Here is a 27,041-nt window from a genome sequence, read left to right on the forward strand (position 1 = left end):
TCTGCCCCAAAGCTGCAGACCTGGTGCCTGGACCCTGCAGCTGGTCACCTCCTACAGTATAGATGTGACATATTCTATAAAGTAGGAAGCCAAAAGGCTTGATTTCTTCTTCCTTCCTTCCTTCCTTCCTTCCTTCCTTCCTTCCTTCCTTCCTTCCTTCCCTCTTTCCTTCTAGCCCTGACCTCTTTCTTTATAGGAAGGATCTCTTGGAGCCTAGTCTAGCCTTGGACTTACCAAGCTGAGGATGGCCTTGAACAACTGATTCTCCTCCTAGTTCCCTAGCACTGGAGGCAACCCTGGTTTATGTGATGCTGGGGATTAGGTCTGAGCTCTGTGAATGCCAGGCAGGCACTCTACTGACTGAGCAGCATCTACCCCTCACATAGACAGATGACTCAGGAGTCAACCTTCTCAAAGAGAAGAGAACAATCTAGGGTCAGTTGTGACTACAGTAGCCAGTCCCACACAGGACCTTCCAGGGACTGGGCATGGTGGGGGACTTTCACCAGCGCAGTCTTTGTAACAAACCTATGAGGTAGGCACTTTGATCGAGACCCCGTTCAGATGGAGACAAGCAGAGGGGCTAAGGAACATGCTCACAGACACACAACTGGCAGCTGGACTCAAATCCAGCTTGCGCTCAGTGACAGGGACAGTGAAATGGAGCAGATCCCAGCGAATCTTTGGGGAAGTTGTCCTCAAACCTTCCCGGTGTACTGTGGTAAGCAATCCCCAATAAATAAATGCAATTTAAAACAAAATAAAACCCATGGATGAGTTGTGAAAAATATGTACTGGCCAGATGACCAAGTGTGTGGCTCACACCTGTAATATCAGCACTTGGGATGCCGAGGCAGGAGGATCACTACCTCCTCTTTCTCTGCCAACTTTCAGGTGGACCCCACCCCGCCTCACTCACCCGAGGAAGCATAAACAGGAGCTTGAACAAGTGTAGTGCTTAAGAATGTTGGCAGATGCACAAGACCCTGGTACTCAGGAGGCTGAGGCAGGAGGATTGAGAATCTGAGATTCAGTCTGGAATACATAGTAAAACTCCTGTTTCAAAACACAAAAAAGTTCAAAACAACTATGTTTCAAAAAGTGCCGAGGGAATGCTTACTTTGCAAGCATAAGGACCTGAGTTCAAATCCCCAGAACCCTTGTAAAAGCTGAGTACAGCAGTGCATGTCCAGATCTGGCAGGAGCAGCAACAGTAGGATCTTTCGGGCTTCCTGGCCAGTGGGTAGTGGAGTTGACAAGCTCCTGGTTCAGAGAGAAACTTTGTCCCAAAAACTAACCGGGGCGGGGTGTTGGTGAAACGATTCGGTAAAGGTGCCAAGTCTGACAACTGTGTCTCACACAGCAGAAGGAAGGAACCAACTTCTGCAAGCTGTCCTCTGACCTCCACAGCGGCCCATGGTATCTGCATGTACACGTGCCCTGCCTGCTGTACAATAAAAATAAATAAGGTGAGGGGGGCCTGGCAAGAGGGCACAGTAGGGCAAAGGTCTTGCTGTGCAAGCCTGAAACCTGAGCTCCGCTCACAGAACCCTCTGGCAGGGGAGAACAGACTTTTGTAAGTTGTCTTCTTCTGGGTGCTGGAGCATGTGAGCACACACGCGCACGTGCAGACACACACACACACACACAGAGTCCAGTAGATAAGACTTGGCCAGAGTAACCACATGGCGAAATTCTTTGCCCTCAATCTGAAGCTCGCTCGGTCCTTTGGGTGAAGGCTGGTGACCTCACGTTGCCCACAGCCCCGAAAGGCAGCATGAACCTCTGTAGTTTATAAAAATAGGAAATGAGGTTATGTGACAATGACCTTTGTCTGGCAAACAAACTGCAAAACACAGGTTGGGAAGGGGGTGGGGTGAGGAGCTAAAGTCTGTGGTATACGTACGGATTGGAACAGTCTGGAAGGCATGTTTATAAGTTTCATTGTCTTGCTGAATTGCAAACGTCTACCCCCTTGCAAATCCAAAATTCCTCAACTCCATATCCTGCATGGGAGAGGCCTGCACAGACACAGACAGACAGACAGACAGACAGACAGACACATGTACACACACATGCACGCACAGAGACACACCACACACACACATACACACTAGAGACTGAGCAGTAAAAACCAGGCTAAGGATATTAGGGGCCAGAAATTGGAGCTGTGAACCCTACTAGGGTAAAAATATCAGCAAAGCCTAGGGGCACTTTGGGCTGAGGCTCCTAACAGAGGTGGGACCAGGCTGGAAGATTATGTCCCAGAAATCTGACGGATTTCCACTTGGCCAAGAGCTAGATTTGATAATTGAATATTTGAGAGTAGATGCATTTATGTTTGGGGGGGTATGGGACCAGGCTGGAAGATTATGTCCCAGAAATCTGACGGATTTCCACTTGGCCAAGAGCTAGATTTGATAATTAAATATTTGAGAGTAGATGCATTTATGTTTGGGGGGGTAGACACACCGAATACAGGGGTATTCTATTTACATTATCCCATTTATGTATTGGGGGAAAGGCTGGGATGAGGCACACCAAAGTATTAGCAGTGTTTGAACTTCTTGATGTTGCTATCATGGGCTTTTATTCAGAGTTTTCCAAATTTCCCACATAAACACGTAGAGGAAAACTGTTTTTAAAAAGTTCCTTAAAATGACACTCCCCAAAATCCAAGTAAGCTTTCCAAAAGAAGGCTCAGAGTGAGGGTCTGTGTTCTGGGGTGAGCAGGTGGCCTATCGCCGGTTATTGCTCTTTCCCTGGGCAGTGCCTGTGTGGTGTGGCCCCATTGGGGAACCCCGGCTGTCCACTCACAAAGGGGACAACAGAGCTGGCGTGGCTGGAGTCTAAGTGACTGTAGGGTTTCGGCACGCTCAGCGAGTCAGGTCCTGTAGTAGAAGGGCACCCAGGACCTTGCCCCCGAGACACCACACAGGGGTCAGTGTGGAACAGAATGCATGAAACAGGGTGAGCCCTCTATATGCATCCACGTGCAAAGCAGGCGGCAGCTCACAGCATCTGCTTCCTTGGTGGCTGCATGGATGTGCAAGGACCGCTTGCTGTGGGTCACCTCTCCTGGGCTGCCGGGAAGGCCGGTGGGAAAGGTTGTAGAGGACGGAGGCCGGAGCACTTGGGACTATTTGGGTTCCTGCTCTGAGAGCGTCTGAGAAGGTGGCAATTGGTAAAGGGGCCTACTGGACTGTCCTGTCCCTGACTTTCCCACAAGAGACACAGACTCGGGTGTTGGGGAGGACCTTTAATGGTATTCACAGAGACTGAACGGGGAATTCCGTGTTAGAAGCTGGGTATCTAGAGAATGAGGGCTGGGAGTGGGGGCAGAGAGTGGGGAGGGGCAGGGCAGAAGAAGGAAGGACCAACTAGAGTGTGTTACACCCACACACCATGTCCCCCATCCAAATTCTCGTGGGACACTCCTCTGCCAGCCTCGCCAGCAGGGTCACCTCAGGAGTGTCTGAGCTCCACCTCGGACCCAAACTGGGGCCCATGGTGGGGCCTGCGGAAGCTGTGGTGTTGGCGGATGCTGAAGAGCCGATGGGTGAGACCCAACGTGGCCACAAGCAGGGAGACACCCAGGAAGAGCAGCACCCATTGGCCCATACGGGCCTGCTGTGGCTCCAGGTACATGCCCAGGAAGTTGACACGGTCAGACTCTGGAAAGGGGCCTTCTGAGCGAGCTGAGCGAGGAAGCAAGGAGACAGGACGGTGGGCAAGGCGACAGACGGGAGCACTGGGGCCTTGTGTTCTGGCGTCCCTGTCCTTGCTCTGAGATCACACTGGAGGCTGTCTGGACTGGGAATGGGGTTCATCCCTGTGTGCGCTCTGGGAGCGGTGCGTGGGGCTGGAGGTGGGGTGGGTGCTAGTACCCGTGTTTGGTGTCCAGTTGTACTGCGGCCAGCCCAGTGTCTCTCCATGTCTCCTGTTCTCAGTGATGAGCCATTCTGTCAGTGGCTTGAAGTAGTTCATCATGGCAGAGGCTGACATGTTTGGCTGGCCTGTGATCAGCTTCATGGCTTCTGGCCATGGCTTACTGTAACCCAGTTTCATGGTTTCCCTGCGGGAGGCATCAGAGAAATGGAACCTGAGTAGGGACCACGTGTATCCTCTTGCCCAGTCTGGCACTCTTTCTCCATACTCTTTTCCCAGCATAAACGACCCTTTAGGTTTGGGAGAGCCTGCATAGGGCTGTGGCAGGGTTGGGGAGGAGAGATGCACGGCCCAGGGGCTCCAGTTCCTCTTGAAAGTAACATGTCAAGGGTTCTCCTTGACCCGTTCTCTGCCCAAGAAACCAAACAGAAAGTGCTCCCAGAATAGCCTCAGTGACTTCTCAGCTTCAAAGAGTCAAAGGAGGGGTCTGAAACACTCACGCCAGAAGCTTTCCTGCTTCTTTGGATTGGTAGATGTCACACTTGTGCAGGGGACCCGTGTGCCCAGCTGCCTGGCACAGCGCCTCATGGAACTGGAACTGGATGATGAAGCTGATGAAGTACCTGGAGAGGAGAGGAGGTGTGGGAGAGACGCCTAGAGCACGGGGCGGGAGAGGGGCTCGTCCAGTGCCAGCGCGACCCAGCCTTCCGACAGTCACAGGGGACCGAGCGGAGCAGGATGCAACCAGGGTGTCAGTCTGGCCTTTGGTGTCACCTGAGCTCTTCCCAGATGTGCCTGTAAGGGGTGGCTTTTCACCCCTGGGCTGCCCACATTCCTGCTCCAAGGGGATCCAAGGAACAGGCCTGGCTCGAGGTTATTGAGAGAGCCCATTAAGTTGTTGCAGGCCGTGTGGTTTCCAGCCCTGGAACAGAGGCCAGGGTTGCTGGGTGGAACGTGCGGATCTGGTAGGGCCTTCTGGGTAGGGAAGGCACTGGGCAGTCTTATCTGGAGCAGCAGGGATTTCCTGGTAGGAATATACCAACCAAGGCCCAGGGTGACCACAGCAACTCTGGTTTTTAAACACGAGTAGTGAGTAGCAGCACAGGCTGCTCCCATTGGATCCTGGGCACAAGCCGAGTGCCACTTGTGCCCCCCCCCCCCGCCCCCTCCGGCACTTCCTCAAAGAGCTCTCTCTGTTCAGGCTACTGGCCAGAATGTGAGATGCGCATTTATAGAGAGCCAAGTCTCCTTTGCTCACTCCTGCCTGGATAACTGTGCTAAGCGGGGACACTAACTATTCCATAGGGTCCATCTCGAGGCAAGAATGAGTATTGGACCTCAGAAGAAGATCCAGTAGGTGGTGGTAGCCCCACTGGAAACCCCTCCTCCAAAGCTTCTCGCGAGGGCAGTCTCTAGGTCAAACCTGACGGGACCTAGCAACAACTCTTTTTGTTCCTTGCCCTCTGCAGCCTCGAAGAGCGTCTCAGTAGAGAGATGTCTTTCTTTCCGGGTCTCAGACTCTGTCCATGCTTCTATGTGCTGGCTGTCAGAGCTCCTCCTCTACCCCCCACTCAGCTTCCAGAGATTACTAGAGGCAAGAACTCAAGTTTTGCTTTCCTGGGAGGCCTTCTCCGTCCTCTGTGCCTTGGCTCCCACCACCTGGGCACCAGGAACTCTGTCCTGAGGTCTACCCGTCACAACTTCTTCAGAGCTCTATGGATCATACACCGTGACTAAGCTTCCCATAAGAGCACAAGAAAGGAAAGGAACTGCCTTGGGCACCTTATGCTAGGGCCAAATGACGCACAGGTAAGTGCTGATGCCATCCACTTAGTGAGTAATTCACAATGCACGGCTCCAGCTACCAGGTTCCCCAACAAGCTCTGTGTAGACAAGTGACTAGGTTGTTAGACCTTGTGATCACCCTGTGTGTTGAGATCCAGGTGAGAGAATGGATACTCATAGAGACAGAGGATGTTGTTCAAACAAAGGACAGGAGCTTTGAACCCCAAGCTGGCAACTAACTTGTCCCTAACCATCTTGCCTCCTGCATAAGCTGGGCCTCCCGCCCTGGGCTCCAGACTATAGGACTTTTCAGGTACAGCTCAACATACATTGCAGGCAGTTTGTTCAGTTTCAGCAAAGGGGCCCACAATGGGATCATGTCTCAAATCTAATCAATCAACAGAACCCAAGTCAGTACCCAGCCACGTGACACTGTTGATATCAACTACCCTGTCGTGGTAGGTGTAGTGGCTCAAGACAGGCGACCCTGCTGTGAGTGTAAGACCAGCCTGAAGCTTGGACTACAGAGTAAAACCTGTTTTAAAACAAAAATCCTACCCAGACTAGGCCTTGTAACCATTAGCCAAACTTCCAGTGGAGTATCAGGTTTTAACCGTTTGGTTGGTTTAGGCTCTCGTGTTGTCCAAGGAAGGCTTAAAGAAATGGCTTTGGCCGCAGGTGAGTGGACCCAGGCACTGTGTGTCATGAGCCAGCTCCCGCTGGTCTGAGGGGGCAGCTCCAACATAGAGTTTTTCTCCTTTTGCTCTTACCTGATGTATGGCACATTTGCGGGAACGTGAAATTTGGACCCTGGGTCAAAATCACCTTGAGATCTGGGCACTGGAGGGCAGAGACCCTGATATTTCAGCCTGTCAAACAGGAAGATATGTAAGAGGGTGACTTTGGGGTTGAGAGAGGGTTGGCATTTTTAAAGTAAAGAATAGTTCCTGCACCAAAATGTCCTCTACTCCTGAGTGTTGTGTTCCGGTGTACAACCAACCCGGGGGACCCCTATCACTTTTACACACACATGCACACACACGCACGCACACACATGGACCCCTATCACTTGTACATACACATACACATGCACACACACATACACATGCATGCACACACACGCACGCACACATGTGCACGCACATGCATGCACACGCACACACTTTTCCCCTGGCTCAGCTGCAGACACACAAGCACATGAAGGCACTCTCAGAGATGCACTCCAATCCACACCCCCACCAGAATGTTCTAGAACCTGAGGCTCCACCACTCTTGGTTGTAGTTCTCCTTGGTGATGCTTCCATCGAAGACCCTCCAGCGCCACTGGTCGAGGAGGTAGCTGAAGGGGATAAAGGCGATCTTGTCGAGGGCCATCTTCATTAGGAAGTTGATGTCATGCTCTGCCAAGGAAGGGCGTGCAGCCTCAGGTCCATGCTGGCCTCTTGTCGGGGCCTAGCAGCTCAGGTCCAGGGAGGGGAAGGGAACAAGGTCTTGGATCTCACCATCCCTAAAACTTGCCTCTTGGGAAGATCTGTGTGCTATCCTGCCAGGTTCATCCTGCCTGGGCCCCTCCCCTTTCCAACGATCTATCTTAGATCTTTGCCCAGGGTCAACTATAAAACCTTCCTATTTCTGCACCTCTCAAGTACGTTACCCCCACTGGATCCTCAGCCCACCTACCAGCACCTCTGCCCTTTCTCACCGTAGCCACCGCCCTCACTACTGAGCAGATTGAGGCTGTGGAGATGTTTCGGGGTAGACACTGAGAGAGCCAGCACGTCTCCAATAGCCTCATGGAAGCCAGGGTTGGCACCCTCTCGAAAGGTCACGGGCAAATCTTTGTACTGCATGAAGTACTGGATGTGGCCCATTTCATGGTGGGCAATCACCAACTCCTCCATGTTCACAGATGTGCACTGCTTGATCCTAGGAACAGGGGTGGGGAGAACGTGTGTCAGGATGACACAGGAGCACAGGGACCATGGTGAGTGCATCATGTGATAGTGAGTGCATCATGTGATAGTGAATGCATTGTGTGAAGCAGGCCTCCTCCCCATGGAGTCAAGGAGCATGACCTGATGAGAAGGAGAAATGGATAAGTGGTCCTAAGAAGGAGGTCGCTTTGGGGCCAGAAGTCTCTGAAGGTCATCAGAGCCATCCCTCTGCCCCTAACTTTCCGAATAGCTCCAATCCACATTGACTATTGCTTTCTGACTTGGTCTGGAGGCACAGGGATGTTCAATCCTGTGCTTTGTAGGATGTGTGTCCCGTGCTTTCCCAAGGACTTGTCTCTTTCTTCCAGGGTTGGGGCTTCCTAGGGACCACATGGGCTGGGCCACTCTGCATCTCATTTAATCCCAAACCACTTGAAGAATGCTTAGGACCAGGGCTGATTGACAGTTGCAGAACTGTCCAGGCCAGGAGGCTCCGCCTCCTTGTGTTCCCCTCACCCACTTCTTCAAGCCAGTTCCAATGACAGGAGCTTCTTCCTGGGGTCTAAACAGAATCTTTCTGGGCAGGTTCACCTCATATTTCTTTCTCATGGGGCGAACGGGAGAGGGAGGAGTTCCTCAACATCTCACTAGGGGTGGGGTCTGCCTACCTTCTCCTCTGAATCATCATAGAAAAGGATTCCCACAGGTATCCTCACCTCCATGGTCCCTGATCCCCTTGTCAATCCACCTGGGCCTTAAAGCTCCAAGTCCTCATGCCTTGGAAGGGCCCAAGGTCAGGCAGTATCCCCGCTTTCAGCCCCCACGTGAACCCCATCTCATTTGTTTCCTGGCTTTGTGTCTATACAAGAGCTTTGTCAGCTGGGGACAGAATCACCCCCCTTCCCAGACATAGCCTTTTCCCCTTTTCCTTTGCATCTGGGTTGTCCTGGGTATTCTCCCGTAGAACGTGGCAGACATGTAGGGTTGAAAATGCCTGTGGTCCTAGCACTTGGGAGCCCAAGTGAGGCGGGAGGATCACAAGCTCAAGGTCAGCATAAGTTATATAGTAAGACCCTGTCTAAAAGAGGATGCCTGAGGCAGGCGGAATCCACAGCAGACAGGATCCCGCGCCAGTTTTACACTTAGCCATTGAGAAACCTGGCTTCTGTTTTAATCCATCTGCCAGCCTGAGACGGTCACAATAGGAAGGAACCCAAGCCAGCTTGTGCCAGGGAGAAGCCTGATTGACCCCAAGCCTCTCCAATCATCCTAACCAGGTACCCAGCGTGAGAGGCCACCCTAGACACTGAACATGGGAAAAACTGAGGAACTCCAGCCAGCAGTCAAAACTAGATTCTGGGTAAATGGCTCCAGATGAGCCACTGAAATTACCCCCGCTGTGTCTAGGGGGTAACTCAGTACCACGGTGCTTTCCTGGCAAGAACAAAACCCTGGGAGTCACTCTCCTAGTGCCAATAAATTAACTAAAAATTTAAGAGTTTATTGATTTATGTGGTATGCACCTGCCATGGTGTGTCTGTGACCATCAGAGGACAGCCATTTTTGAAATTCCATTCTCTCTCTCCACCATGAGGAATTGGAGGCCCAGACTCAGGTCATCAGACTTGGTGGCAAGCACCTTTATTTGCTGAGATATCTTGCTGGCTCAGTTAAAGTTTTTAAATACTCTGACTGAGATGTCTGCCACTGCAGAGTGAGGACACTTTCACTGAGCACTGCTAGAACTGCTCAGAGATCCTTGAGGACCAACTGGTCATTTTATGCCACGGGATTTTGGGGTGGTCTGTTAGACACCTGTAGGTAACCAGCCCCAACTTGATAAGGACAGCGCCTTGTCTGTCAGCGGTGAGAGTGGGGTCTCCCTACGTCACAGTGGTGCACCATGGGAAGGGCCAACAATGTGCAAACGAGGCTGTGCAGCATAGACATCAGGTCTGCAACCTGAAGCATCCTACTGACCACTGACAGAGCCGGCCAGCACTTCTGGCGATCTTCTTTTTTCTAAGATGTATTTATTTATTTTAGGTATATGAGTGCTCTCTCTGCACGTGCCAGAAGCAGGCATCAGAACCCACTGCAGATGGTTGTGAGCTACCATGTGGGTGCTGGAAACTGAGCTCAGGACCTCTGGACGAGCAGCACTGGTGCTCTAACCTGAACCATCTCTCCAGCCCCCTGGCTTTCATTTCTCAGATGGAACTTCCCTACCTGGTTCCCACAACTAGGACCAAACTCACCTCCTTGACTCTCAGTCCTCAGCTTTGTCCCATACCGCCCCCATCTGTCTTGCTCTCTCCCGCTGAGGGGGCAAACACAGAGCTTTGACTCAGCTCATACTCTTGCCCCTGTAGCTCAGGATCAGGATCCTAACTCTACCCAGACGAACCTGAAGTCCTTGCCATTGTAGAAGTCCCAGGCTGAGGCATGGCACACCACCTCCCGTCCATCAGTGGGCTTCTCCAGCATTGACTTGTTCCAGAACTCGGTGGGCACAGGCAGCAGCCCCAGAGAGGTAAAGAAGTTGTCAGCTTCCTGAAATATCCTTCTGGGCGTCCATCCCTGCAAGCAGAGACAGCCCTTTGCAAACCGGGGTCTCTGACAGACACAGCTGAGGCAGGACAGAGGCTGTAAGAGGGCCACACTGGAGGAGAGAGGGTTTCTGTCCTCTCATCTGGGGCCTGCCCTACATTGTTCCCTCAGAAGGCCCACGGATGATGGCCTTGGCTTCACTGACCTGCTTTATCATGGCCTCCGTGGCATCCAAGCTGGGGGCGGAAGGAAAGGGTGCCACCAAGTCATAGATATTGGACCAGGTCTGCGCCCACATGTTCCCTAGAGGCAAGTTGGGACACATAACTTTTTAGGCTCAGAGAAATCCTGTAGGGATAGGTGGGCAGATCCCAATCCTGTCAACCAAGGTGGCATCTTTTGAGCATCAACTGTTTGCAAACCACGCTGGGCATTTGATGTGCATGGTCTCCCACCTGCATGCCCAGCCCACAAGGTCATTTCCAGTGTGGGTTACAGGTAAGAACCTTGCTGGGCATTAGAAATCAAGGTAGCCTTTCCTGCCCATGAGCAGCGAAGAAGTCTTCCGCAAGAGACTCGTAGTCCCTGGAACATCAGTACCCACATGACCACCACTTCCTAAGGGCTACCCTAAGCTCACATGTAGTAACTTGTAGTCCTGCCTGCTTCCTGACACTGTGTAGCAGAGGAACTTGGGTCTGGAGAGAGTTAAGTAATCCGAACAGGGTCTCAGACTCCTAAGTGACGTGGTTGGATTTCAATGCCATCTGGTCACTGTAGCTGACCTACAGTCCCCTCTGTAGTCTCTCACATTGTATTATGCCAGTCACCAGTCACTCCGACAGGAACCAATCATCTCCTTTTGGAGAGGCTAACGTCCTAGAATTCAGTGTCAGTTAAGAGCCCAGCTCTCCAGGACTGGAGAGAAGGGGGACATTCAGAATCATTGGAAGGTTAAAAACTCCATTAGAGTCGGGGGTCTGCCATAGCTGGGGGCAGAATGTTCTAGAGGGAGTCAGAGTGGCAGAGGGATGAGAAAGGAGTGGGAGGGTTGAGAGTGGGGCACCTAAAGGGCTTCTTTTTCTTTGACCACAGGAGATGAACTTCTAAGCCCTGGTCTGAACCCCTGGGCACCTGGAGCATCCCGCTTCCCTCCTGGGCTCTGTGTTCTTGGTCACTGAGTTGATATCTACTTAGATATTCTTTGGACTATCCCAAAGAGGGATGGAGAAGGGCTAGATCTTGGGATGTAGCATGACAGTCAGACCTATAGAAGGACAACCTTTTGGGGGTCTCCCAAATGACCTCTAAATGTGCGCTGTCTGGCTTCACTATTCATATTCATAACAACAGTAGGAAAGCAATGGTCCATTGGGGACAGAAAACCGGTGGCCTCTACTTTCCCCCAGGTCTTTCTATCTCTCCATGTCTTCTTCCTCTTTCATGTACTCAAGGCTGTTTGAATATTTAGAGCCTTGGAAGAGTAAGGGCCCAAATGTTGAAGTGGATCTGAGCTCTCAGGACTTTTCTTTGCTGCCACACCTTGACTTAGACCCTGAGTCTTCTCTCCCTGAGCCCCCAGCCCCGACTTTGCATCTGGCAAAATCTCACATCTTTCAAGGCTCATAAGGAATTTCCTCAGAACCCCACACCCAGACTCCTGGATCTGGTTGTCTCAAAGCATGATGAGTAATGTGGTCTAACCCTTAAAAGATGGTGAAATGCTTGTATAACATGGTTCTGTGGCAAACATGGCACCGGGAGAGATGGGGAGTGTAGCTCAGTGGTAGAGCACTTTCCTGCCACATACAAGGCCCTGAGTTCAATTCTCTTGCACCACAAAAGAAAACCATAAAAATATGAGGTAACTAAACGTGATCAGGAAGTTTCCCCAACCCCACCCCACTCAACCTTGGCCACGCTCCCAGAAGGCTTCAAGTCTTATCACTCATGACGCTTCAGGCCTGCTCTCTGCCCTGTGGCCTGCACTATCCTGTCCCTTACTATTGTCCATTGTCCACCTTCTTGAAGTTGAACCAATGTCCTTACCCAACAGGTGGGCGGGAATGGGGCCATCCAGGTTGATGTGCTGGGACCCATAGTGGCGGTGAAGGGAACGGCGCACGTAGGCATGCAGGTTCAGGTAGAGCGGCTGCAGGTCCTGGTACAGCTGTTCTAGGTCTTGCTCCAAGTTTTTAGACTCATATAATGATCTCCAGGAGTGTCCTCCATCCGTGAAGCCTGCACAGGAGACAAGCCAAGCTTTCCCAACAGCTCTCATTCACTCAGGACACCCCTGTCACCTCTGGGGCCCTTCCTGTCCCTAGACTAAGGATCTCAGAGGACCTTGAGGGAACTGGGGAGCACAAAGCCAGCGGCACCAGCACTGGGAACTTACCGTTGAGGCGGGCGATCTTGTTGGAGAGTTCCACATACTTTGGGAAAAGGGGGAGGATGGTTCTCCCCACTTTGTCTCGCCAACTCTTCCACACCCACAGCAGTTCTTCGTATTTCCGGGATGTGGCCATCATGTTGGTCAGATCTGGAAGGGAGGGGTCGAAGGGCTTGAGCCTCAGTTCTTGGCTCAGCACTCCTCTGTTTTTAAGTGGACCTTGGTCATGGAATTTCAGAGTTGGAAGAAAGCTTGACAGGATAGGCAGTAAGTAGCGAGAGGGGAGAGAGCTAGGGAGCCAGTGGCCACGAGGAGCTCACAGGGTATCCACCTGGGGCAACATGCTGCACATACATGACCTCAGACACTTGCAGGGGTTCAGCAACTTGGAAAAGGGTTTTCTTGTTCCTTTCTTAGGAGTAGCTTAATGACAGGCTTGTGTCCCCACATAGGGGGTGGCCAGGCTGGAGCAAAAACAAATGGTTCTCCCATAAATTCCCCTTCCCTGGGAGAAATGGTTTGGGAAGTTTCACAGGCCTAAGTTCAAGTTCTGTCCTTCCCATGGACCCCCCCCCAAGTTACCCTGGGCGGGTCTTTTTCCATATCTGTAAACAAAGGAGTTATCCTGGCCTTCCCAGGCACTTGGAAATGTCTGTCTACAAGCAGGGGCTGCGCCTTCTCATTGCTGCGCCCCTGGGGACCCACAACATCCTTTGCAAATTGTCAAAGGAATTCCAATAGCTATAAAGGTTGTGCAGGTACAAGAACTACTTGAGCTGCCTCCAGCAAGGTGGGCCCTGGGTTTATGTCCTGTGGAAGCCCCTCTGCATGAGACACCCTCCTGAGAGCACAGAGCTCAGGCCAGAGCGAGTGTCACACAAAACTGTGAGCATCAGTATAGAAGCAGATGGCTTCTCCTCCTGCCCTGCCCTTGGCCTAGTTGGAGGAGCCCTGGAGCATCTGAAACCCTCACTGTTGAACTTGGGTTCTATTCTGGAACATTCTATGTCATATGCTCTTGTCACAGAAACGGTAAACTTAATTAGCTTTCTTTGAAAAAGATTTGTTTTCAGAATTCAGTGTCTGCTTTCTGGTGATGAAAGTCACCGGCCTTCATGGGCTTTTTATTTTAATTACCGTGTCCATGACCAGATGGCCTAGTTCTGGATCAAAGGGCTGTACGGTGGGGATGCCAAATGCTACATGTTTTTTTAAATATCCATATTTAGAACTATACACCCAGACATGCACATGTGTCCTAAGTGTGCTTGTACACACACACACTTATGCATGCACACACGCGCACGTACATGTTCCCTCTTGGCATGTGTACCCACATTCACTACCTATAGGCCCGACCCCGCCCTGGAACTGTTTCTAGCTTCTGTTTATTTTCCATTTCCCCTTCTCTTTGTCATTGTTCTGACATGGGAGCTGGACTGGGGCCAGGAAGAAACAACTTCTGGTAAAGATTTCTCACAAAGAATGCTTATGACTCTAGCTCACCAACCCTGGAAAGAGATGTGTGTGTGTGAGCACAGGGGGAGGGGGGCTGAATGAACCTTTTCAACGGGGTCAGGCTGAAGAGACATGAGCATTGAGAGGTGGTTATGAGCTGGTCTATGGCTGCCCGGCGGGAAGTTGCCGCGAAGGAAGGGATGGTGTGGGAATGTTACCAGCTAGGGGCTGGAGGCCAAGTTCTAGCTTAGTGTTCTTAGGCCGGTGGGGGGACTCTTGCATGGTTTATCCTTTCTGGCCCCAGATTCTCTTTCAGTCCCAGTGGAGGAGGGGTTCCTAGGAAGCCACAGAAGGTAGAGACACGGACCTGAAGGTCTTTGGCTCTCCTTTTTGGGGTCTGTGGCTTTGAAACACATGTTTGAGATTCTATTGCTCTGAGGGGCATGTAGAAGGAAAACAGTTGGGGAGCCCTGGGCAGGAGGGATGCCCTGGGGGCAGAGATTAGAGAAATGTCAGTGGGGTTGGTTCTAGCTCTCAGCGGGGTCAGACAGTTCCTCTGGAGGACATGAGTTAAGGAAGCCCCCTCTCTTCCTTCCCTTGACAGCATAGCATCCTCCTCCCTACCAGCCACCCACCCCCAACTCTCTCTCTTTCAGGGTTTTCTCACCAGGCTCTAGTTGCAGACAAGTGCCATTTGTGTAGCAGACATCGGCTATGCTGTAAATGGTCTCCATGTCCAGCAGGATCTGGTTGTACTGCAAGGGAGAGAAAACAGGAATGAAGAATCCTCCTCCCATATGCTCTGGCCCCATGCACCGTGGGTGGGAACCATGGAGCTTGTGCCCCAACGTGTTGCGGTCATGGGAATTCTGGAGACCTGCTGACATGGCCCATGTCAAGACTTGACAAATCGAGAAAGTAGTGTGGAGGCAGACCCACGATTTGGCTAACTCCCCAGCAGTGCCCACTCCCTGATCTCCATGGACACACACCTCTTCTAGCTCCTTGGGAGGTAGCACTGCCCGGTCCATGTTCTGAACCTTCCTTATGATCCGCTGGGTGCTTGAGTTCTGGAAGTTGGTCACATCAAACTTCTTGGCCAGGGTGCCATATTTCAGGGTGTGGTTGGCCACCTCCTTGTTTTTCTGAAGCTGAGGGCACAAGGGGGTGGTGTCACAGGCTCAGGAGATTTGGCATGGCCTCTGTGTAGGAGGTTCCATAAAGGTAGTGGTGAGGAGCGTGGTTCGATTAGGTGGATAACTTTGCCTGTACAAACACCCTCCTCTTCAACCTGGGCCGTCTGCTAATAGACTGGGTACAACATGTGTTCCTCAACAGACATCTATTGTCTGGCCGTGTGTATCCTGACAGATCAGGAAAAGGGGGTTCAGCATGCCTTAAATGTCATTAGGGTAAAGGTGGTGTGATATTAGATAAGAGACCCCCTACCCCCCGGCCCTGCGTATTCAGGGGTTGCATCTTTGAAATAGGAAGAATGCCAGATTGTGCATAACTGCCAAAGGATGTCTACAGGAAGAGAAGGTGAGGTACTAAGGACCCATGGGCAGCACACAGCGGGTCTTCAAGCAATGTTAACACCCTATGATCTAGGGTTAGAGCGCATGGCCAGAACTGGCTTCCTGGGTATGATGTATACACTCTGCCGCAAAGGGAGGGACAGGATGCAGGGGAATGATCCCTCACAGTGCTGACAAACAGACTGTCAGTCTTTTAAAGAGGGACTCTGTCATTACTTATCATATACAATGGATTACAGTCTCTGAGACTGGTAACTAAGAATGGTGTCCCACTAGAGAAACTTGCTCAGACGTGGATCCAAGCCCAATAAATCTGAGATGGAGTGTCGTTTTAAAATACTCTGTTCAGACTTTTCACCAGTTTTGGCAGCTTGGTGCTGTGTGTGCGTTTATGAGTGTCTCCCTACGTCTCTGTGTGTGTTCTGGGGGTGTGGCTGTGTGTGTGCACATGCGACATGCTGGAGTTGGTGGAAGGGGTTCCTACCAGGATCTTGCTGGCCTCCAGGGTAATGTTGGTGTTATAGTGCCAGTTGGCCTCTGCGAACGCGTTCCACAGCTCCCGGGCTGTCCGGTCATACTCCTCCACGAACCTGTTAGCTTCCGCTTCATCAGTCACTAGGTCTGCAGGAGGTGAGGAGGAAAACAGACAGGCCTTGCCTTCCTTACCACAAGGCGTGGTTCCACTGGAGTCCCCTCCTGCTGTTCCCTGGTTCCATGCCCCCTCGTGGCCCTGCCCCTTTCCAGGAGTCCCACTTGGCTTCTGGGCTGTCTGGATGATTGTCGCTCGGTGAGTTGTTGTCTGGCTTCTGGTTGTTGCCTGGTTTGTTATCCCCTGGCTTCTGGTTGTTGCCTGGCTTGTTATCCCCTGGTTGGTTGTCACGTGGCCGGTGGTCACCTGACTGAGGACCAGCAGGGCGTGCCCATAGCAGAGCAGCAGAAAGAGGAAGCTGGGCAGTCCTGGAGTAGCCCAACCTTGGCCCATGGCCGCAGGAGAGCAGAGCCCTGCAGCCTCCACTACTGGCCAATAAGAGCCGAGTCTGCAGTGTGACCTCATAGAGCAATGTGCCAGCAAGACTGACTCCAGGGGCCCTCAGTCTTGGGCACACTGTCTCTAGGGTGCTGGGAGAAAGACATGCCCATCTTTGCTGTACAGCCCTGATGATGAGCCCAGAGGTGGGACATAACTGGAAGGAGCTGACCAAGGAACCTGAGGCCCGGGCCCAGAGGTCAGAGGCCAGGACTCCTCTTGGTCCCAGCCTACCCTCACTTAGGGCTTTACCAATGCCATATGGATAGTTGTCAGGTAACGGTGGACGCCACTGATACTCTGGCCAGCCGAGGACTTCACCATTCCGCTGATTCTGCTCCTGCAGCCATCGGCTGAGCGGTTGGAAATACTCCAGCAGTGCCTGGGCATCCAGGGCATCTGAGCCCACCATATCCTTCAGCACCTCCTGCCAGGGCCTGGAGCAGCCAGCCTGCAGCACCTGCCTGCCAAGCAGAGTGAGCACTGTGGGTATAGGAGACACAGGCTGGGGTCCACCACGGTGCGGCCGCCCATCTGTCCTTCGTTAGTGAAAGAACTCTAGGGCTAGTGTCTCTGTGAGAGTGATGGGGGACATTTGCCTGGCCCCGTGGCAGTTGAAGGCCGGCTCGATAAATATTAGATATGAAAGAGAGAAAGGGTAAAGAAGGAGGGAGGGAGAGAGGGGGGGAGGAGAGGAGAGAGTTATTCCAGAGCAGTATGGCTTTGTGGTGTTCCAGCCTGCAGAAATGCCCCTCACCAGCCTCTCCCCTCAGCCTCCCACTTGTCTCTCCCTTCCCGCCACATACCGGAGCTTGGCCCCAGCCTGGGTAGACTGGTAGATGTCACATCGGTGTAGCGGGCCCTGGTGGCCCGCCTCCTTGCACAGTGCTTGATGGAATTGGAACTGTAGAATGAAGCTCACAAAATACCTGCAGGGACAGAGAGCAGGGGCTAGGAGGAATGTGGAGAGCTAGACAAAAGTCCTGCGTTCAGGCTCTATCCCCAGTTCTCCAGGGCAACAGCTGGACCACGAACTAGCAGCAGGAAGAAGGGAAGAAACCGAGCATTGCCCAGGAGAAAGGACTGTTCTCATTCTCAGCCCTTGGGCCTGAGGAATGACGGAGCAAGGAGGGACATAGGGCTCTGGTACCTGATATACGGTGTCACGTTTGGGATATGAAACTTGGCTCCGGCATCAAAATGGGTTTCGTTCCGGACAGCTGGAGGGCAGATCCCCTGGTACTTGGTTCTAGAAGGGGACGTTTAAAATCTTAAGGCCCTAGGGATGCACAGGCTGCTTGTGATTTGGGAAAAAAAAAAAAAAAGGATCTGGTTCCACCCCTAGCCTACCCCTCCCCAGCATTCCTTCTACATCCTGGAAAATGGGGGAGACTTCCTGGAGTTTTCAGCAGGGACGGAGGAGGCAGTGGGTAGGGGGGAGATGTTGTTAGAAAAGAGGGACAAGGCTTCTCTCTCTCCTCACCTGAGATACCACCAGTCGAAGTTGTAGCGGGAGGGTGGGGTATGTCCACTGAAGACCCCCCAGCGCCACTGGTCCACCAGGTAGCCAAAGGGTAAGAAGGCAATTTTCTCTAGGGCCATCTTTAGCAAGTAATTGATGTCACTTTCTGTATAGAAACAAGAAGAGAGAGAGAAGGTAGGGGGAGGAGCAGCTAGGGCAGAGAGGACCTGGGGGAGGGGAGGGCTGTCCAACAGGAGGTGAGGCTGGGCAGACAGAGGTGACCCCCCAAGTCCTTAGCTCCGTGGACAAGGACTCCGGGAGAGTGCTGAGCTCAGGGTGTATATGGGGCCTCAAGATAAAAATGACAAGGCGGAGTAGGGGAACAGTGGAGATCTGCCACGGTAGAAGGAGATTTGACTGAGCCAAGCTGGATCCTCTCCCTGGCCCACTTCATACCTACGTCGTTGGCGACATGGTCCAGGAGGCCGATTTTGTGCAGATGAGCAGGAGTGGAGACAGAGAGAGCCAGCACGTCCCCGATGGCCTCGTGGAAGCCAGGGTTGGCACCTCTCCGCAGGGGGACCGTCAGGTCCTTGTACTGCAGGTAGTACTGCACGTGGCCCATCTCATGGTGCACAGTGGACAGCTGCTCCATCGTGACCCGTGTGCACTGCTTGATCCTGGAGCACAGATGGGATGAGGATGAGGGTGGAGAAGAGGGCAGGGCAGGGGCCAGAGACCTGGGGAGGCTGGGACTAGAGGAGCACGGGGCTAAGGAGGCCTCTGTCCTGGGGTGAGAAGTGTTTAGAAACTAGCAACCCTTCGACCCAACCCTGGCCGACCACCACTCTGGCCCTCCTCCATTCCAAGGCGCCAGCTAATTGCCCTTGAGAGCTGCAGGGATGTGAAGTGGGAGGACTGGCCCTACTGCCCTGATACAGAACAGTCCTCCGCTACAGAGGCAGGTCGGAGACACAGCTGCCTCCTCCTTGGAGCCCCACACACTCCTCTTCCCAGGTCTAGACCTGAAATCCTTCCTGTTGTAGAAGTCCCAGGCTGAGGCATGGCACACCACCTCCCGTCCGTCAGTTGGCTTCTCCAGCATTGACTCTGCCCAGAACTCAGGAGGCATTGGTGAGAGCCCCAGCGAGGTGAAGAATTCCTCTGCTACCCGGAACATTTTTGTGACATTCCAACCCTGGCCGGGAGGTGGGGAAATAGGTCAGGAGTTGGCCATATGGGAGCCCCTGGGACTGCCTTCAGGGCGGGGCTTAGTGATCTCCTCCCAGGATAGCTTCTGGCCCAGGAAAGATATCTGAGGCTCAGTGCCCTCACTTCCCAGGGGCAGGGCACTGCTGACCACAGCAGATCACTCTGCCACCACGGACGAGACCCTAGGTCACTGTTGACTGTTGTAGGGCAGGGGAGAGGCTATGCCTACCACATGGCTCTTCCTACCCTCCCCTCTCCTCCTCTCATTGCCCTACCCGAGGCCTGGCTCCAGCACTTACCTTCTGCACCATTGTACTGGTGACATCGAGGTTGGGTTTGTTCGGGAAAGGCACTACCATGTCATAGATGTTTTCCCAGCTCTGGGCCCACATGTCTCCTAAATGAAAAAAGCCAATGGGACAGTTTGATCTCCTGCCCAGCCATGCCAATTCCCCATCTTTACTACCCTGGGTGGGTGCCAGCACCTATACTCTAGGGCCATAGGACAGCCCTCCTGACTCTCCCTGGGTTCCACAGGGCTGGTTACTGGTGTCCTTTCTGAACATGCCAGGATCCTTTGCAAAGGGGCTCCAAGATTCCAGGCTTGTGTCCTCGAAAGTGTCTACAAGTAGGCTGCCTCTTCCCCTGAACCTGCAGCCAAAGCCATTGGCTTTGCCCTAGCTCTGCCCCATGCTAGCTCTCTGTTGGCTCTAAGTTCCTGCCTCCCTAAGCTCCCAGATCCCCATCTATTCAGCAGGATTTCAGGCTGCTGGAGATGTTGAGCTGAGGACAGAAGTCACTGAGGCTTCTGCATAAGGAAGCAAAGGCCATGGCATTCCACATATTGGAGGCACCGTGAGGAAGGACCACTTTCCCTCTGCTGGGCATCCTCCTACACCCAAGCTCCCCTGGGCACAAGGCCCAGGTCCTTACCCAGTAGATGAGCAGGAATGGGTCCCCTGAGATTGATATATTTGTCCCCATAGCGTCGATGCAGTGCGCGGCGGATGTAAGCATGGAGGTTCAGGTAGAGGGGCTCTAGTTGATTGTAGAGGTGCTCCAGAGTCTCCTCAAAGGAGGGGGAGTCATATGCTGAGCGCCAGTAGGCTCCTGTGTCCGAGAAACCTAGCAGCGGGAGAGCGCAGGTCAGGCCCAAGGGCTCTCCACATCCTAGTTTTGTCTCTGCCGTCTTCCTGACTCCAAGCATTGGTTTGAGATTGTTGCTCAAGTTGGCCTTGAACTCAAGATCATCCTGCCTCAGTCTCTTGAGTTCTGGGAGTACAGTTGTGTGCCACACTCTATCCACCTATTTTTTTTTTAAGACAGAGTCTCACTGTGTAGCCCAGGCTGGCTCTGAACTCCTCATACTCCTACTTCAGCCTTTCAAGTACTGGTATTACAGGTGTGGGTCACCATATCAAGGTCTATACTTTCTAACTAGGGGCTCCTCTAATCTCCAGCAAAACAGGTCCCTAAGCACAAAGATGCAGAGAGTCTTAGGGCTGGGAGCAGTGCCACAAAAGGTACCAGGAACAGCAGTGAGGGACAGGACAGCAGTGTAGGCTTGCCATAGGTTTCATGCCGTTCCCACTAGCTCTGAGACCTTGGGTCAGCCCTGCAGTCATCACACTGGCTGCTTTGTCTAGCTCAGGGACTTGGGGCTCTGGGGACAGCAGACAAGACGGTCTTGTAAGCCTGGAAGGCTGCTGTCCATGGAGAGGAAGATGCAAGCTCACCATCTTGTTTGTAGGCTTCGTTGCTGAGGTCAGTAAAGTCTTGATAGAGCGGTTTCAGTGGGATGCCCACCACATCATGCCAGCTCTCCCAGGCGAACAGCAGCTTGGCATAGCTTCGTGAGGAGGCCAGGATGTTGGAGAGCTCTGAGACAGGTGAGCAGGGTCAGTTAGGAACCGTCTGTGTCCCAGTCTCTGACAGCCTTCAGCAGGGGCACATACTGCTCTTTACCATTTCCACCAGCCCCTTCAGTATCACAGTGACCCCCAGAGCAAGGGCAGCCTATGCGCTTGCTGGGGCGAGACTATACAAAGAAAGCACCGGGCAGGACCCTGCACCCAGGAAAATGGCTAAGATCATTGACACAGAAAGGACATTTAGAGGTTAGAAGAGACAGAACCCTCTCCATGACTCATTGCATAGGATGGCTGACCTGTGATACAGTACCAAGGGACCCAGGGCTTGTGAGAGGCTTTTGGAAAAAGTGAGAGGACCCATTAAAAGGAAAGCTAGGTGGCCAGAGGAAAGCTTAGCAGTGGAGGGGTGGCGCTAGAGGGTCCCCGAAGTGCCGAGAGAAGCAGGGTGGGGCAGAAGTATGGGTACTTCTGCGTATTCCAGCCCCAGTGGGGGGCCAGTGCCTTTGACTTACTGACAAACATAGATCCTACAGGTGACCCAGGACTAGGAAACCCCAGCAGAGATGGAACCGGCCCATACCTGGGTCCAGGGACCAGCAGGTGGCAGTCTTGTTGGGGAAGCAGACCTTGCCGGTGGAGTAGATTCTGCTCATGTTGTTGAGCAGAGAGTTGTACTGCCAAGTCGGAGTTGAGGAATTATTATTAGTGAGCAAACATCGGCCTCTGGAGTTAATCTGCCCACCCCACCCCTTGGCTGGGAGGAAAAAGTGGTCTGGAGAGGGGATGTGACTCAGACAAGATCACTCAGTGACACTCTTCCAACTGCCTCCCTTCCCTGCCGAGGCAGCCTTCGCAGGTGGAGCAGACCAGAGACCCAGGGTCTGAGACGAAAACCAGCTTGGTACCAGCCCACAGTGAGGGTGAATCCCTGCCATCCTCTGGCCCTGTTGCAGTCTCTCTTTCCAGCCCTTGCCCATATACCAAGTCTACCTAGAGAGAAATTTACCTTTGACTTTGTGTGTGTGTGTGTGTGTGTGTGTGTGTGTGTGTGTGTGTGTGAGAGAGAGAGAGAGAGAGAGAGAGAGAGAGAGAGAGAGCACATCCACATCACTCTCTGCATGTGTAATGTAATTCTGGGTATAAAACACGGGGCTTCACACATGCTAGACTAGCAGTCTGGTAATTCAGCTACACTCTAGTTCATGAATTTGACTTTCTACTCCACCACACGTCTGGAGGGAAAACCTGTGGTCCTGTCAGTCAGTCCTCTTGTTTCCCCCCTCAGATTCCTTATAGTCAATGTCCATACAGATCGTAGGTCCCTTCCTGTCTGCCAGGCTGCTCTCCCAACCACCACAACAGGGCACTTGGCTACTGTGCTGTTTCCACCCTCAGGCCCACCTGCTGCCGCTGGGCCAGGGGCAGGTTCGCAGGTCCTAGGGTGCAGATCGTCCCAATGACCTTTCTCAGCGTTGAGTCCGTGAAGTTCTGCCAGATGGGGCCGTATAGCTCCTTGGCCTTCTTGCCCCAGACCTCTGCAAACTCTTGCCTGATGAGTTCTGCTTCCTCCTGTGCTCAGCAGGAGGGTGAAAAGAGTGGTCTGACTCAGGCCGTGGAGGAGAGGCTACAGTACTGAGAGGACCTGGTAAGGCGGAGGGCTTCCAGATCCCTTGGTCCTGCAGAGATTCTGCCCTAGAGATGAGCTTGCAGAAGCAGCACCCCTCTTCCTGAGCCCTCGGGTTGGGAACTGAGGGAATCTGACTCAAGGAAACAACGGAGAAAATTGGGACCAGAATGAGGGAACAGTGAGTGGAGGGGCCAGAAAAGGATCCTTAATAAGAGGTCAGGCAGCTGTCAGGAGGCAAGGGCTCTGGAGCCGAACAGAGCTCCCTATATGCAGACCACTGCTGCCCCAGCTCTGGACACCCACGCGCCGGGAGGATTTGGCCTTGGAGGAGTTAGCTTCACCCTTTTCATTCCTATGTTGGCATCACGTGCCCAACCCGGACTGGAGCATCACCGCCTGTCTAATGCGCAGGGCGGGTGGGAGGGTCTGACTGGTGGCGCCCCCCCCCCCACTAGGGATCTCGCTGCTCAGGGCTGAGGCTGGGGGCCCCAGGCACCTGCTACCCTGGGCGACTGACCACAGACCTCTCTGATTGGTCGCTGCGTCCTGCCGTGCCCCGCCCCCGCCCAGGCCCCAGCGCCCACCTGGAGCCGCGCATTCTCCTCGGTGATGTTGGTGTCGTATGCCCAGCTGGCTGCAGTGCTCTGGAACATCACCTGCTCGGCACTCGAGTTGTAGCTCTCGGCGAAGAGCTGCGCCCCTGCCTCATCCGCGGAAAAGTTGCCCGGCTGCAATCCAGGGTCGAGCGCCGGGGCGGGTGACGGCAGCAGCAGCAGAAGCAGCAACAGCCACAGCAGCGAGAGAAGCGACAGCGGCCCCTGTCCCCGCTGGCCGGACGCGGCCCCCATAGCGCGGTACGCGCACGGTGCGGCGCTGTCCCTTCTCCCGCTCCGCGACCGCCCTGCGGATTATAAAACCCAGCACCGCCGCCTCCCGACACACCCCCACCTCCCCGCCCCTCCGCGCTTCCTCCTCGGCTCCAAAGTCCCCGGCGACGCGGGCCCAGCTGAGCGGGGTTGGGCAGAGATTCCTAGCCCGCCCTGGGCAGGGGAACCAGGCCCGGAGGGGTCGGGGAACAGCCTGGGTGGAGAGATGGGGCTAGGTGGGGCGCTTGCAGAGGAAGCTAGAAAGGGGTCTCTGTCCCCTGCAAACACGCTACTGCCGCCGCCCGGCCGTGCCTTCTGGCTGCCACCACGTAGTCTTAGGCCGTAGAATTCAGCGGTCTCTGACTTCTCAAGGCTTCCCAGCATAACCCTTCAAGCCTTTCCGGGCTCTTGAGTGACAAGGGGGCGGGGATGGCTGGCTGGTGCCACAGGGATGGACTTGAGGTTGCCGGGTCCTGGAAGAAAAGGGGTCGCCTGCCTGGGTGCCTGACAGGCACCTTGGGTCGTTGCTGCAGATGTTGGCAGCCAGTTCACCTTGGGCTTGGGGTGAGGGACTCTTCGCAAGAGCAGAGGAACTGAGAGAGGATCTGTTCCTGTCTACGAGGGGTGACCATAGAGTGGGCCATAAGCGCTGACACTTCTGCTCCCAACCCTTTGGCTACACGGCTGGCAGTCAGCTGTTCATCTCACAAGAATCACCAGGCATTGCCCCAACAGAGCCCTAGAACCTCACAGTTGCACGATTTGAGAGCGACGAAATGCCTTAGAGACGAGAACAGCCCCCTGCTTTTAAAAATGGAGAAATTACCACTGAGACAGATTGGCTTCAAGTCACCTCAGGTCTCCACACTCCCAGTCATTTCCCTGTCTCCTCCACCTGTCCCTCAAAGTGACAAGCGTGGGGGAGGGAGGATCATGTCCTCTTGAGGCACCAGGAGGCTGTGGAGGCTAACCCCTCAGCACTAGGGCTGTTCCCCCAAAGAGGTGGAAGGATTCTTGTCCCTGGCAAATGGGGTGATGACATTCATACAGGAGATTGTGTGACATGAAGACTCTGTGAGATCGTGCTGGCCTGTCAGGTGACAGGCTAGAGGAGAGGTCCCTGAGGACTGATAGACATGAAGAAAGGAGGAAGGTGACTAGCAAGGGGCCACCTGGTGAGCACTGTGTGTCTTTTCCACCGCTGAGCTTCTGTCTTCAGCGAGAAAGCAGCCTGAACTGGTAGAGGCTTAGGGAGGGGAATTCTGAGGGCGGTACCTATGAAGGTCCAATGTGGAGGGTGGGTAGACACAGCTTAGAGTCTGGGGCTTAGGCTGCGTTCAGAAGCTCTTGTCTTTTTTGTCAGAAGCAGAACTGAAAGCAGGAGGAGAGAGGAAGACAGGGTGGGGTTGGAGGCTCTTGTCTCCGAAGAGTTCCTGAGTACCGGAGCCAGCAGAGAGGAAGAACAGGCAGTTCTTTCTGCTGGCCCATTCTCAGGCCCAGCTGTGGGCAGTGGGACACGGTCTGTACTTCTGGGTTAGGGACTGAGTTCAGGAATGAACGGTTCTGCCTTACCGTTGACATGATGAAATCAAAGGCTAATTACTGTTATCTTGCCCACTGACCCCAGGGATGGCTGGAGTCACCACCCTGTTCCTCCTTCTAGGTGACATTTTATTGTAGGAACTTGTTGAAACACACAGCTTCCCCATGATGCCATACTTTCCAGAAGGGTAGAGACGCGGTCAGTCTGCCTCATTCTCTGTGTGTTCCCAGACCATAGCACACACCTGTCACAGAGGAGGAGGCAAGGCGATGTGAGGAAGGGATGCCCAGCCTTCATACTCACACCTCCTGACGGCAGCTCCAGTGCCTGCAGAGGAGTCTGTGAGGAGCCAAACCTCACCAGTTTGGAATTTAACAGTAATACAGACATTGCAGCCTTGATATCCTGACAAAAGTTAAAAATAACTTTCTCTGTCTTCAGGGTCTTATGAGGAAAAGGAATATATATATATATACACACACACACATATGTGTATATATATACACATATATACATACGTATACACCTTATATTTGTTTTGCACGTTGGATGTTTCTATACCCTTATGTGTGAATGTTATAACTTGACATGATAACCTTGAGGTAGGGTAATTTGCCATTTATGATAACCTTGAGAGGTATGAAAGAGATAAAGTTCTCCCCTGTGAGCTCCCTCCCCAGCTGCCACTGAGACTGTGGAGAAGGCTCCCAATCCTGCAGGAAGACTGAGTTAGGGTGGGGCCAGTGAGGAGCTGCGAAGACCCACCTGTGGAAGTGCAACGTGCTAGTCCAGCCAATCGCTCATCTCTTAAACTCTTTCCAGCTATTAGTGACCACAGAGGACAGACAGCCCCGAGAAATATGGTCAACAAACCTAGGCATGGGTGGCACACTCTTGTAATCCCTGCACTTGGGAAACAGGCAGGAGGACCAAAAATTGGAAGTCAGCCTGGGCTACATGAGTTCCAGGTCCATCTTGGACTATATAGGGAGACCCTTCTTCAAAAACAAAACAATATAAAAATATAACATGACAAAATGAATATAGAGTGACTGGAGAGATGACTCAGAGACTTAAAACACGTGCTGCCTTTGCAGAGGACCTGAGTTCCCAGCACATTGGGTAGCCAGAAACTCCAGTTTCTGAGGTCTAATGCCCTCTTCTGGCCTCTGAGGGCACTACATGCATGTGCTGCACACACACACACACACACACACACACACACACACACACAAAGGATAGAATTGGGAGCTCAGAAATGAACTCTTATATTTTTTTCTCTTGCTTTGTTGTCATTGTTTTGGAACATAACCCAATAAGCCCATGCCTTTTGAGAGAGGTGCAAGGTGATATTGCCAACCGACTCTGGTTATCAGTTTGCTCCTAATAAAAAGGTTATTTGACAACACTGATTAAGCCTTGGATTTTTCAATACGGAACAGCTACAAATTAACAGCAATTCTGCTGCCTCTGTCCCCTGACTGCTTGGATAATAGGTGTGTATGAATGACTATAACTGTTCCACTGATTTACATGTGTGGTGTGTGCAGATGTAGTTGTCAGTGGGTGTGCCATGCACACAGAGGCCTGTGCTCAGCGTCTGCCGTCTTTCTCTCTTGCTCTCTACCCTATTTTTTGAGATGGTCTCTCACTGGACCTAGCGCTCAATGATTTGGCTAGAACGGCTGACTAGCAAGCCCCAGAAATCATGTCTCGGCCTCCCCAGTTTTGAGATTCCAGACTATGCCTGGATTTTCACATAGATGCTAGGAATCCAAACTCAGGTCCTCTTACCTCCGTGGCAAAGCCATCTCCCAGGCCCCTCAATTGAGTTTTTGATGGGGATGCCAGGATAATTTAATGCAAGGGGAAAAAACCATATTTTTCT

General features: G+C 52.9%; 1 protein-coding gene across 2 annotated transcripts; it reads right to left on the bottom strand.

Moving 5' to 3' along the window:
• Nucleotides 1-3,246: 3,246 nt before the first annotated feature.
• LOC125407991 (angiotensin-converting enzyme) lies at nucleotides 3,247-23,624 on the bottom strand. Of its 2 annotated transcripts, XM_048445966.3 has the most exons (25): nucleotides 23,329-23,624; nucleotides 22,519-22,686; nucleotides 21,698-21,791; nucleotides 20,983-21,126; nucleotides 20,180-20,371; nucleotides 19,546-19,643; nucleotides 19,060-19,232; nucleotides 18,491-18,714; nucleotides 18,056-18,200; nucleotides 17,723-17,821; nucleotides 17,379-17,501; nucleotides 16,825-17,036; nucleotides 16,030-16,166; nucleotides 15,000-15,158; nucleotides 14,675-14,762; nucleotides 12,556-12,699; nucleotides 12,207-12,398; nucleotides 10,363-10,460; nucleotides 10,015-10,187; nucleotides 7,376-7,599; nucleotides 6,929-7,073; nucleotides 6,444-6,542; nucleotides 4,389-4,511; nucleotides 3,888-4,075; nucleotides 3,247-3,698 (listed from the first exon to the last, which is right to left on the bottom strand). In XM_048445966.3, exons 1-25 carry the CDS (start codon nucleotides 23,590-23,592, stop codon nucleotides 3,466-3,468), a joined length of 3,939 nt encoding a protein of 1,312 aa, XP_048301923.1. In that variant the 5' UTR covers nucleotides 23,593-23,624; the 3' UTR covers nucleotides 3,247-3,465. The 2 variants fall into 2 exon arrangements, with proteins under 2 accessions (XP_048301923.1, XP_048301924.2); XM_048445967.3 differs by lacking the exons at nucleotides 16,825-17,036; nucleotides 17,379-17,501; nucleotides 17,723-17,821; ... (7 more) ...; nucleotides 22,519-22,686; nucleotides 23,329-23,624 and adding an exon at nucleotides 16,299-16,547.
• Nucleotides 23,625-27,041: the final 3,417 nt, after the last annotated feature.

Source organism: Myodes glareolus, chromosome 9 (assembly GCF_982192425.1).
Source record: "Myodes glareolus chromosome 9, mMyoGla1.1, whole genome shotgun sequence".
Taxonomy (NCBI): domain Eukaryota; kingdom Metazoa; phylum Chordata; class Mammalia; order Rodentia; family Cricetidae; genus Myodes; species Myodes glareolus.